The sequence below is a fragment of the Chelon labrosus genome, assembly GCF_963514085.1.
Source record: "Chelon labrosus genome assembly, chromosome: 9".
NCBI lineage: Eukaryota > Metazoa > Chordata > Actinopteri > Mugiliformes > Mugilidae > Chelon > Chelon labrosus.
Genome location: NC_140359.1, coordinates 19,330,153 through 19,342,680, shown reverse-complemented (window position 1 = coordinate 19,342,680; position 12,528 = coordinate 19,330,153). Strand labels below are relative to the sequence as shown.

The following is a 12,528-nucleotide window of genomic DNA, read 5'->3' as shown; positions in this document are numbered from 1 at the left end:
GTAACCCTCTTTGCCTCTCCCTCCACTATTATTTCTCATCTGCGACACTCTACCTCCAGCTCTACTTCCAGCCGTTCCACAACTGGACAAGTTTTAACCACATGTATCTGCTTTTTGTGATTTGTTCCATTTGAGGGATTTTTTTCTTCTTCTTTCGTTTTATTACCACAATCTAAAATTAAAGTAAAAGACGGGGAGAGGACAAAGGAGTGTGTGAGAGATGGAGAGCAAGGCAAGGGCGGATAAGGGGATGAAAACATAAACAAAGGAAGAAGTAGAGAGTAAGTTCTGGACTGGTGAGTCATTCGGCTGCGGCGCTAATTCAGATCACGGCTCCCTCTGTATACATCATATAAACAAACATACGCTGGGACACGCAGAGGGGAAATACTCTCCTTGGATTGGAGATACTGTGTGTGCGTGCGTGTGTGCGTGTGTGTGTGTGTGTAAATGTGCTCCACAGACTGGTGTCTGACTTTCATTAAAGCGCACAGACTGTAAACACAGGAAATATCGACTGCAATAGAAGCAGCGATCGAACCAGCACAGAGGATGAAAGAAGATACTCTGTCCTATACTTCCCTTCCTTCAGATCTGTCTTTTCTCAATCTCTTTCAATTTCCTTCTATCACTGCTTTACCTCTGTAGAAACCGCTCCTCTGTCTCCATCATGATTTTCTCCTTTCCGGCCCTTTCACATTCTCCTATTCCCTTCCCTTCAGGCGCAAATGCTTACACAGCCACACTCACATATGTACTAAAATGCTCACACATTCACTCTACACTCACACACACACTCACACACACACACACTTACAGGGTGGCTGTCATTAGTTAAAGAGGGGCAGGAACATTGGGAGGCAGACAGTGACATATCTCTCTGCTCTCTACTTAGAGGCACATCCTTCAGACGAAACTTTCGGCAGCGCGCTCAAAATAGACATGGAGAAGACATTAAAGCGGAGCGGGAGAGGAAGAGTGGGGAAAATGGGATAAGATCTGTGCGACTCCCTGCTTCTGTGTGTCATATGCAATTCTGAACTTTCATGTGCACTTAAATTAAATTTAATCTGATCTAAATGCAATTTCTCCTGCGAGCTAAGATGTTGGATAAGGTTTTATCTGACAGGAAGATAACGCGATCCTGACATTTGCTTTGTCAGTGTGTTTCTGTGCCAGTGTGCATCCTTACAAACGTCTGGAACACATAAACAGGATAAACCATTGCAATTGATTACATGTTCTGCCACTGTGTGTGTGTGTGTGTGTGTGTGTGTGTGTGTGTGTGTGTGTGCGTGTTTGTGTGCTTACGCTGGCATTACTGTAGCTGTATCTCATGATGAGATACAGGGTGGCACAGGCCTGGCTTCTGTTCTCATCAACGGGACTGCTGCAGTACTGAAGCACCTTCTGGCACAGGTCCGCGCACTGCTCCGCCTCCTCCTCAAACAACAGGTCTCCAAACTGCACACGAAAATCGCACAAACAATATCAGACGCGCACGAAACCCCACACACATATACAGGAATAATTCTGGCTTGTATCAGCAGTTTGCCACCCACACAAACAAATAAGAACATTTAATTTAGACACAGATAGTGTTCATGTAAACACATCAACCCACACACCGCCCCCCTGCGTTTTTCCCAAAGCAAAACTAAACACACACAAACACGCACACACATAGATCACAATGAAACTACCTTGACGACAAGCGCTCTGAGCGTGCTGAAGGTGTGAGAGAGGAAAGTGCTACTCTGGTTGCAGGTGAGAGAGTGGAGTAACACCTTCAACACCCCGCCGACAACGCTGTCCTTACAGTCGGCCAATGGCACCGCCTGGACATGAGACACAAGGACAAGGACAGGACAGGTTACAATGAGAAACAAGATTAATGTAAAAGCAGATACCCACAACAAATAGCGCTGTGTTTCAAACTACGATTGAAACACGTAGCATGTTTGTACAGTACACTAAGCCATGTTTGTGTTCCATTCGTTTAATGTTTGTGTAGCATTGCATTCAACCCTTTTTTTGAATCATTTTCTTGTTATTCACTGAAAACATGTTTTTTTTTTTTTTCTTAGTGCTTTTAAACCAATTCAAAGAAAGATGAAAAGGGTTCAATCCCCAAACAGGACCTTTATTATGCACGCACATTAACATATCTTTATTAACGCACGCTAATAAGAGGCAATTCCTTGTTGACCTTTAGTTACCCTTTGCAGCTGGAACATAATACAAAAACAAAAAATGTAAAATATTGTGAAATAGAGAGTAGACTAGAGGATAATCCTTCATTTGGATTGCGAGATTTAATTTTGTCTGGAGTATCACAAACTTCATAGGTTCCGTGCCAGTTTCCCCCAGAGACAGTAAATTCACGGAACCCGGGTTACAGTCATAACTTTGCCGGCGCAAAGGTCTGCCATAATTCTGGTATCTAAACTCCCTTCTTCGCTCCCTTCTTTAGCGCTGGCAAACAATCATTGCCAGCTGACATAAAATGCATTGCTATTGGCATGCCAGAGAGAGAATGTTGCCACGCACAACAGATTTCAAATTTCAGCATACTGCGATTTTCCTGGCACTGATTCGCTTAATCAGGATTGTTGGAACTCATCTGGCAAGGGTTTGAAGATGATAGGCGTTCCTTTGCGCAAAAAAAAAAAAAGGTCCTACGTTATAGCTTAGACAATACAGTGCCAAATAAAATATAGCAACACTTCCAGGAAATGAATGGCGTATTTCTGACCTGTACGATCGTCTCCAGCAGGTCCAGCACTATGAGGTTTGTCTCTGTGGCTAAGTTCCCACTGATCACAGCCTCCTGATCCAACTCTGCTTTGGTCCTGACGGAAGATGGAAGAAAGTGAGACAAATATCAGAGATAAATGAAACCAAGAAATAGGTAAATAAATAAATTAGAAGTACAGTGTATGTACTTTATTGGCAGAACTGGAATAGACTACTGAGAATTATGGTTTCATTTGTGTATAATCACTTGTAACTACCAATCATTGAGCTTATTGCCTTTAAAATGAGTCCTTCATATCTACACAGGGAGCTGGTCCTCTTTCATCCAGGTTGTCATGTTTCTACAGTAGCCCAGAGAGGGACTTTCATGTTTATAAAATTGAAGTGGTAACCTCACCACTAAATGCCACTAAACCACTAAACCCTTAAGTAAGGCACAGAGCAAGACAGCCTGACATTAAGACAACAAAAAATTGAGAAATGAGTGGCAAAAAACGTACTTATCCTGTTTGTCATTGGTCTGTCTCCACTGAGTGAGATCTTTCCTCCAGCGAAGGTTCTCTCTCTGACCAATGGTCCTATCTGTTCCTGTCCAGGATTTAAAAACGATCATTTTCATTTAATCAAAAACAATTTTACACATTCAGTACCGGTTATTAACTAAACCGTATCATTGAAATGCGTGCTGCCCTTCATGTTTTGTCAGAAAAGGAATCTGATGACTGATGTGAGAAACTGCTTTTCTCTGTTATACAGTTCTCCTGCAGTATACTCATACTTAAAATTCTGCACACATTCATACAAACTGCCTGATTAGCACAAGAATGCCTAGGCATGGACTATATAACCCCAAACTGCTTCTCACTGGGACTTGCTGACCATACACTTACAAAGCACTGATAAGATTTTGTAAATCTGACTGCTCTCTGGCGTTTGGAGGTAGTTCATGCGCAGAACTTTGAAATATGGCAGGTTTGAAAGTGACAGAAAAGCTATTCCAAGCTATATTCCTTAAAGCGCCGGGAAATACTACATTACCTCCAACTCGTTTCATCATTTCCCCGCGGGCTCCCATTCCTCTCAGCAGGGCTTGCTCCAGCTGCAGCTTGGCCTGCTGGGATTTCTGCAAGGCCTGGGTGCTCACTTTGTCACTGCTCTGCTTACCCTACAAACAGACCAATCACCAGGTTCAGACACAGAGTGCATGAAGTCATAGCATTTTGAAATACTGTAAATACTCATGCACACCAGATATGCAAATTCAGAAAAAGCGAATTTGTATTTAAAGAAACATAAAATGAAATGACTTTTGCAACAGAACTGTAAAGTCCGTCACTGACCCTATACTCGAAGCAGGACACGCAGATAGTTAGGAGCTCCAGCAGCTTGTTGAGCTGCGACGGAGGCATATCGACAGTCCAGCGCTGAATCAGGCTCCTATCGGCGTTCTTCATCACCCACAGGAAACACACCAACAGGTGGCGACTGGTGTCTGCTGCCAGGGTGGCTATGGATTTACCGTGCTGGGAAGATGAGAGGACAATGATGATACAGCAATAACGAAGCTCTCATTATCTGACGATGGCAGTTTGAAAAATTCCCCTTCAGAAGAATATAAATCAACGCGATACATTTAAAACATGATTCACGTATTTGAAGAGTAAAAATGTGTGTAGATGTCCTATAATCCTATCATACAGAATCCTATATATTTATCAGACCCTTACAATAAACAAACGAATAGTGTGTCATTCATAAGTTTCTCTAAACTACAAATGTGGTTGGTCAGTTCTTTCATGCTGCCTTTAGTGAAGTATGGTTCTCTTCCCCATCTTAACAGGTGTTAAATCTACTGCAGATTAATTTACCTTCATTCGTGCGATGATGAATCGCTACTATAGACGGCTACCGCTGCTTCATTGTGTGGCAGCTTTGATAAATGTAGCCATTAACCTCCTAGTGCTCTAGGTGTCCCACCTAGAACCTGGATTCCAGGTCTCTATTTCACGGCGGGGCAGAGTGAAGCTCACCAGAACCGACGTCAAACACCGTGCCGTGTGATCACCGCTTGTTTATTTGAGAATATGCCTCAAATGAAAATCTGTTCCAGTCGCCATGACTAAAAGGTTCCCCCCCAAAAAAACATTGTTTGAAGGTGAAAATGAGGAACAAGTGCGCTGGAAGCCACGTCTGGATTCGTGATGGATACCAGACGAACGGCTCAGTTGTACGAAAATCACTTTTTCCACAACAGAGTTTCTTGCAACAACATACAAGGAACCGTTTCATCTCTTGTGAGGGAAAGAGAATGGCAGTGTTCAGTTTCGGGGGCCTGTGCTGTTGCTGTAGCTGCACTTGATGGATGTGTTTGTCAGGGAGGACGGCCCTGTTCACTTATGATGGCAATGCCTGCCCATAAACCATCTCCTGCAGATGTGTGTGTGTCTACGTGTATATGTGTGCGTGTGTGATTTTTCAGGATGGATGAAGTGTGTGCGCGGCTCTGACAGCTAATCAATCTGCCTCTGTGCAGCTCACCTGTTAAGAAGCGGGACACTCAAAGATAGAGTTGCACACACACAAACACAGCTCTGAACTTTTAAACACAGCGAAAAAGCAAACTATAATCTGTTCACATCTCGGCATTAAGCAATTAAGTACGCGTGGACAAATTTTACCATGGACGCCATGGAAACGAGAACATTTCGTCCCAGCGTGTTGAAGGGGTTCCCGGCAATCGCCATGGCAACAGACTGATTGATAGGCGGAACGTTTTCAAGGTCGTCCTCGGGTCCGCCCGCCTTGTTTTTCCCGCCGCGTGTGTCAGAAACTACGGGGACAAACAGGGGTCAAAAATGTTAGCCTGAAGTAGAGATCACTGAAGCACATAGGATTAACTTAAAACTTTGACACTGCTGACTTTATTATAGCCAAAATATTACATAGATTTAAAAAAAATAATAGGCGTTGCACTCCAATGGGTATAATAAACTCATTAACCTGTGCCCTTACTAAAATTCAGCAAGGGAAATTAATTGTTTTATGTGCATTTTGCAGGTTTGCTAAATGAAACTTCTGCTTGTGCATACTGTAACTGTATGTGCAAGATGATATGAACCAAGGACCCTTTGTGCATGCGATTGAGGTGTTTGCATGTGTGTGTTGCTGGTCCACACAACGTACGTTTTGAGGGACTTTCAAAGGTGACAGTTAGGTTAGAGTAAAGCTTAAACTTAGTTGAGATAATCAGGGTTAGGGCAAGCGAATGTGTGTGTATGTGTGTGTGTACGTACCAGTAAAATCCAGGTAGTTGGTGGAGTCTATAATAATCCCCACCAGGGGGAGGTAGAGAGCAGCAACCTTAGCCCTGACCTCAGGTTTGATACAGCGATGGTCAAGATCATGGGAACACAGCAGGCTGTAGATGGCGTTGATTGCCTTTCTCTGGACCTTTCCCCTGCAAACACACATGCACACATTTTAAATTTCATCCATATATTATAGCTTAGTAATAACAAGCAGTGGGAGATAATGGGGAACAACTTGTCTGCGTTTCCGTACCCCTCTGACTCCATGTCTAGCGCTGCACTAAGTTCTGTGAGTAGCAGGCCGGTGAGGTAGTGTTGCTGCTTGAATTCCTGAGAAAGTTCAAACAGCGCCAAGATCCTCTGCTGCTCCTGGTAACTACATGAACCGGAACTCTAGAGTGTAAAGACGACATGACGGAGACACAGACACAGTGACGGAGTCAGGAGCTTTTGAGGATTACGGTAAATGTGCTCCTTAATGGGAAACAAGGCTCTTTCTAAACCAAATCCCATCCGCTCATACACCTCATATTTGTATTTTCCAAGATGTCAATCCTTAGATGGCCATGTGAAAGCATGAGAGCACAAATATTTACTCTCTTCCTGTTATTTTTGCAGCCACGATGATGTTGTTCGCCTAAAATAAGGGTCTAAGTAAAGAGGCTTTTTTTTAAGATGCACAGAAAGTAAAACCTCCTCAGATAAACATTTGGTTTTAGAGCATGACAAACAATCGAGACGTGATGAAACAATAAACCGGATGCCTGAGTTGCAAATGTAAAATATTGACTAGCAAGTGGGCGGACCTGTGAGGAGATGGATGGACACGGTGAGGCTGGGGCCGAGGCAGGACTGCTGAAGAAGAGGCTCAGGTTGAGGTAGTGCTCGTGACTGCACAGGATTCGCAGGAACTCCAGACGCATGCTGATCAATGTCGGCAATGAAACACACTTAGCTGACATCTAAACAAGACAGAGAGGATGTGCAATCAATTAAAACACACACATACACACATATATAGAAACATATACACTGATCAGCCACAACATTAAAACCACTGACGTGAGAAGTACATAACATCGACCATCTTGTGACAATACAATGTTCTGTTGGGAAACCTTTGGAACTGGCCTTCGTGTGGATGTTACTTAGACATGTACCACCCACTTACACGAGACCAGGCACCCCCACCCCATAGCAATGACACTCCTTGACGGCAGCAGCCAGTTTAGGAGCAACACAAAAAACATGAAAAACACTACAAGGTGTTGACCTGGCCTCCAAATTCACTAGATCCCAAACTCATCAAGTATCCGTGGGATGATCCACAGAGGCCCCTCCCCTCAACCCATAGGACCCAAAGGCCCCCACTAACAATATTCTGTTTCCAGACACCACAGGACACCCTCAGAAGGCCTACGTTCTTTCTCTGATGAGTCACAACTCTTAATGTTGAGCCTGACTGGTATATATGCATATACAAAAATAAAAAAGTATTGTGCGTGTTTTTGTACCTGGTTACAGTAGTTTTTCACCAGCTGGAAGACAAATCCTCGGTCCATGAGAGACATCAGGTCGTAGAGGAAGAAGGCCAGGCTTATGTTGACTTTCTCTGCTTGCTCTACCTCCTAAAACAACAGTTAACAAACAGCGATCGGTAAGCCACACACAGTGGATCTTGCCCCGGCATCTAGCTGTGCAAGCTGAGCTTTTGATACTGCTGAGACAAATATAATTAGCACTTCCGACTCCCCGCTGCTTGGAGGACAATGACAACACGTACACTCAGGTAGCAAACGCGTCCAGCCAAACCCAACACAGCAGAAGGTACAACACAAATGCTGCGTTGAAAAGCTTCAGGACGGAAGTTAAGCTGAATTGGCTGATATGCGCTTAACTGATCGCCATCTTTACATTTCTTACCTTCTGCTGTTTGACAAGGATGGTCGCGATCTCAGCCGTAACCACGGAGACGATGGTAGTGATGTCGTCTTTAAATCGGTCAGAGAAGCGGTTTCTTCGAGGGACGCTGTTCTTGTCCAGCTGAGACACGTGCTGAGCCATGCTTTTCACCTGTTTGAGCCGTCGTAAATCACGAAGCAAGGTTAATACGGATTAAGTAAGGTGAGAGCAAAAAGTGATGAATAAGTATGTAATCCAATAATTCATCAAATAATCTGAAAGATGCAGAGCTGAATTGATAAAAATGGCGACCAGATAATAAAGGAGCATTTTTATTTTTTTTTATCAAATAAACCTTTTATTAATTAAAGTAAGCGTCCTCCCTTGAGGTGGAAGACAGAAACATAAATAACGGAGATAAAGTGAGAGAATGAGTATGAATGTAAGAGATGATGTACCTGAACAGCAAAACAGAAAAACTGTCAAGAGGATAATTTACTGACTAAAGCGCTTTCAAACTGCCCTTTAATTAATCACACAATACTACTATCATTAATCTTTAAAGGCGTGTGGCCATGAGGTCTTACATTGTTTGTTATGAGTCATTTATATTACTTCACCCATTCATCATCTGTAGAAGTTTTTTCCCCTCATACAGCCAAGTGGGAATTAAGAAACTATGGAAATACATTCAAGAAAGAACAAAAACAAACAAAAAAAAACAATCACACTGACCAGCAGCTCAAAGAAGAACCAGGCATATTTGTAGGCATTTTCTCTGCACACTCCGGTACTGACGACCATCTGCAGGGCCAGCTCCTCGTGAAACTGCTGTAACAGAGAAAATGCACAAAACGATGAAAAGCGTGAAATCGTTTTAAAACACCTGCAGGACTTTGATCTGGGCAAAACGTGAATCAGAGCCTAAACAATCCCAACAGCAGCGTCCTCAGTGTTACACCCCCACCTTGTGGTTGCCGGAGGGAACTGGAGGCTAAAAGCTCTCCTTGGATGGTTTTAATCTGAGCCCTGCTGACAACATGCATGCTACATATCTTGTACAGTATATCTCATTGTACACAATGTCTATATTACCAGATATCTTCATATCCATATTACTGCATCATATATATATATATTAGTATATTGCATATTTTATATATAAACTGTATAAAAATAAATATAAACTGCATATTGTTTATATATACTAGTATATATTATAAATATTTTTATACATTGTATCTCACTTTTATTTTATTTTTATTTAGTTTTGCTAAAACTATCTAATCTAATCTAATCTAATCTAATCTATTCTAGACTTGCTGTAAAATTAAGTATGGCACAAAAATTACCGAATTGTCCTTTTGTTATTATCATTATAAATCAAACACGATAATATATGCTATATAATCAAATTTTTACTGCAGTTGAAGTCAAATATCTTCCAAGAATCTATTCATACTTTTAAAACCAGTTCTAAATCTCTACCATAACTCAGCTACATTAAACTATGGCAGTATTACAGTACAGGAATACTTGCTTGCCCTGCTGGAAACAGAGGACGATCAATAATTCGATCAAATTTTGATTAAATGTTTAGAACAGTTTGGTTTTAGATGTTTTTTTTCTTCTCAAGCTTTTTATGTGTTTGTGGTAACTGTGTCACATTAAAGGTGGCGTGTAAAGATGTCCTGTCACTGATGATGGAAGCAGAGATTCAATGTAGTTTAATGTAGAGACACGAAAAAGTTAGAGAAGTTTGGAGATTGTGTGGGCCTAATAATTCCCTGAAGAAAAATTACCGTATTTGGGAAAATACATATTCGACACTTTAAGACGTTTGAAGGCAACGTACAAATTATGAAACATTTTAATAAGAGTAATAAGTGTAAAGATCTTCTCTTCAAAGCTCGGTTTAAATAGTCAAGAACTGTTGTGACACAAAATCAACCGAAGATTTCGTACCTTTCTGTTGGAGGGCCTGGTGCTCCCTGTGGCGTTCAGATGGTTGTTTACATCCACAATGGTGGACATGCGGCTGCCCGGGTTGTTGTGGCCCTGCAGGCGGAAACACACAAGTTCCAACACATTGAGTTTGATGGATGCGTTCATTAGAGTGGCTGTCTAGTGGCTAGTTACAACACCTAATGTACTGTGGGGATGAATAACAAATGGCTGTTTTGTGTGTATGAGCAGGCACGCTGGGACATTTACATACTGTAGTGAGTGTTTGCCTTTTGTCAAATATATAAATCCATACATTAGACTAGTGAGATAAGGGAAAGATTAAAAGTTGTATTAATTAAACACACCATGGATGTTTGTTGGCAGTTCATACAGAAAAAGATCTATTTTGAGGGAACAAGGTTCAACATGAGCAGTACCTTAGAAGAGAGGATGTTTTTGACCTCAGCATCTTCAGCAGAAGTGTGAGGACCGGGGATGTCAGGGTTACTGCTGCTACGGACCCTGGACTGGAAAAGCATACTGCCCACCGTGGCGGCCGTGGCCCGACCCATGGTGCTGTAGCGGCTCTCTGCCGAAGGTATCGCGCTCCCTGAACCTGAGCACATGTGCATGGACACGCGAGAAAAGATGACTTCACTAATCACGGCAAATATAATCACGAGGAAAAAATCTCAATAAATGACTATATCAGCACCTGCGTTCTGCAGGTCTCGAGGGGGATCAGGCAGACGGAACACCCAGTACAGGTAGGTCGCCAAGAGGCAGTTCCTACCCTGATGGTCCTTGATCAGCTCCTGGCTGTTATGAAGACTGTTGACAATAGACACCACTGACTCAAAGGCAATCTGGGCCAGGTTGGCTGTGGAACAGGGAGAGCAGAGGCAGAGATTCATTCATTGTTCCTTGGTGTTATGCAATGACTTACATTAAGATTAGCGCTAAAACCATTAGCTGACTAATACGGTAACTGATCCAAAAACTATGTTGGCTCGTTTAGTGAGAAATAGTCACCGGTTCTTGTTTCTCAAATGTCAATTACATCATAGTTTTACTTACTACTTATGCTGGCTCACTTAAAATAGCATGTCTTAGAGCTTACAAAAGAATCTGGCCTATTTTCAGGAATGATTTTCAGCAACAGCGCTTTCACTTTGAGTCAAGCCAGCTCCTCACCAGTCTGGCCAGCGATGACCATGGGCTGCATGATGAGGGTGAAGAGTTTATCCAGCACCCGGTGGAGGAAGAGGACCAGAGGCTCCAAACCGGACGAGGACAGGGATATGATGCTGAGTTTCAGCTCATGCTCCAGCTTGTTCTCCGGGATCTTCTCCTCCCGGACCCGCAGAGGGAACGTGGCGCCGCCCTCCAGCGCATGGCAGAGGGTGAAGAAGCGCTCCAGGTGGTTGTCCTGATGCAGAAAAAGAAACTGTCTGTTACAGCGTGGCGCTTGTGTGGGAAGCAGAGGCAGAGAAACAAAAAACAAAAAACAAAGGAATGAAGAGAGAGACATGAAGAGGATAGATGTATCGAGTGCATGTAATGCTTCAGGGTGAATGGCTCGCTACAGCAGAGTGGACACTTGTGGTATGTGTGCACTGATGTGTAGCCTACAGGCGTGCGTGGCAGACAGAGGCAGAAAGATGAAGTTAGCAAAAGAAAAAAGAGAGTCATTATCTTGCTGTCGGCGCGCAACCCTCACTCACCTGTGTGTGCACAGATGATACGGCCTGAACCTCGAGATTGAATAGTCCTTTGTGACCCTCCATCCACTTGACTGGAGGGACTTGAAGAGGCAGTTTCTACAAGACACAGGAAATACTCAGACTCTGATACAAACACACACACATACATGCATGCAGTGGACGGGCAGAATGGGTTTTTCAGAAGTAGGTATATATGTGCGTACCTCAGGTGTGTGCAGTGAGTAATTGACAGGGAGTCGCTCCAAGACGATGGGAAGACAGAACTGACCGGTCTGCAGTCGGTCGTTATTCAGTATGGGCAGCCACTGTGCAAGAAGCAAACCGATAATGTATCATGTCAGTTGAGCTTAAGTTATTTAAAAAATGTTCCTGCCAGACACAAGGATCTGATCTGATCTGATCTGACACAACACAGTCGGTTCTCGCCTACACGTGAAAATACAACGGGGCGAAATCTTACCGAATATCCGATGAGCGTCTCGCAGCTGCCACTCTGGTTCTGCTTCTGCTGGCAGCTGATGTGGGAGAAAGTGAACAGCAGGTGGTGTCTCTCCGTCAGGCGCGCTGGAAGAGCAAGCTTCACTTCCTCATAGAAGTCTGGAGACCTGAGAGACAGCAAGGCGCGGAGCAAACCAAAGGAAACAACACAAAAGGAGAAGAGAGATTGAGACTGACAATTAGACGTCGCTTTTTCGACGACAAGCTATTGCCAGCAGTGCAACGTCAAATAATAATGTGTACTTGCTTGTTATGGTAGGTAACAGGTGTATAGACTTCCTGCAGGAATTCAGAGCCACTTGACTTTCCGAAGATTACCTGACAACGGACAAGGAAAACAAAAAAATCTTTAACTTTACATTGTAAATTTGCATTACATCCATACCGATTGG

At 43.1% G+C, this 12,528-nt stretch overlaps 1 protein-coding gene across 4 annotated transcripts in view; it reads right to left on the bottom strand.

Moving 5' to 3' along the window:
* Positions 1-12,528, bottom strand: part of dock8 (dedicator of cytokinesis 8) — a 50,487-nt gene that overhangs the window by 12,422 nt on the left and 25,537 nt on the right. For 2 of the 4 annotated variants that reach the window (XM_084551125.1, XM_084551128.1), the window contains 21 exons: positions 12,384-12,454; positions 12,099-12,243; positions 11,842-11,943; positions 11,639-11,734; positions 11,109-11,343; positions 10,630-10,794; positions 10,352-10,530; positions 9,933-10,025; positions 8,703-8,798; positions 7,989-8,138; positions 7,580-7,693; positions 6,872-7,027; positions 6,319-6,458; positions 6,051-6,214; positions 5,436-5,587; positions 4,098-4,280; positions 3,796-3,922; positions 3,258-3,345; positions 2,756-2,852; positions 1,704-1,838; positions 1,312-1,464 (listed from right to left, as the gene is read on the bottom strand). In XM_084551125.1, coding sequence (XP_084407251.1) covers positions 1,312-1,464; positions 1,704-1,838; positions 2,756-2,852; positions 3,258-3,345; positions 3,796-3,922; positions 4,098-4,280; positions 5,436-5,587; positions 6,051-6,214; positions 6,319-6,458; positions 6,872-7,027; positions 7,580-7,693; positions 7,989-8,138; positions 8,703-8,798; positions 9,933-10,025; positions 10,352-10,530; positions 10,630-10,794; positions 11,109-11,343; positions 11,639-11,734; positions 11,842-11,943; positions 12,099-12,243; positions 12,384-12,454 — 2,841 coding nt within the window. The remainder of the gene's footprint in view (positions 1-1,311; positions 1,465-1,703; positions 1,839-2,755; positions 2,853-3,257; positions 3,346-3,795; positions 3,923-4,097; positions 4,281-5,435; positions 5,588-6,050; positions 6,215-6,318; positions 6,459-6,871; positions 7,028-7,579; positions 7,694-7,988; positions 8,139-8,702; positions 8,799-9,932; positions 10,026-10,351; positions 10,531-10,629; positions 10,795-11,108; positions 11,344-11,638; positions 11,735-11,841; positions 11,944-12,098; positions 12,244-12,383; positions 12,455-12,528) is intronic. The other 2 variants (XM_084551127.1, XM_084551126.1) reach the window with 2 other exon arrangements.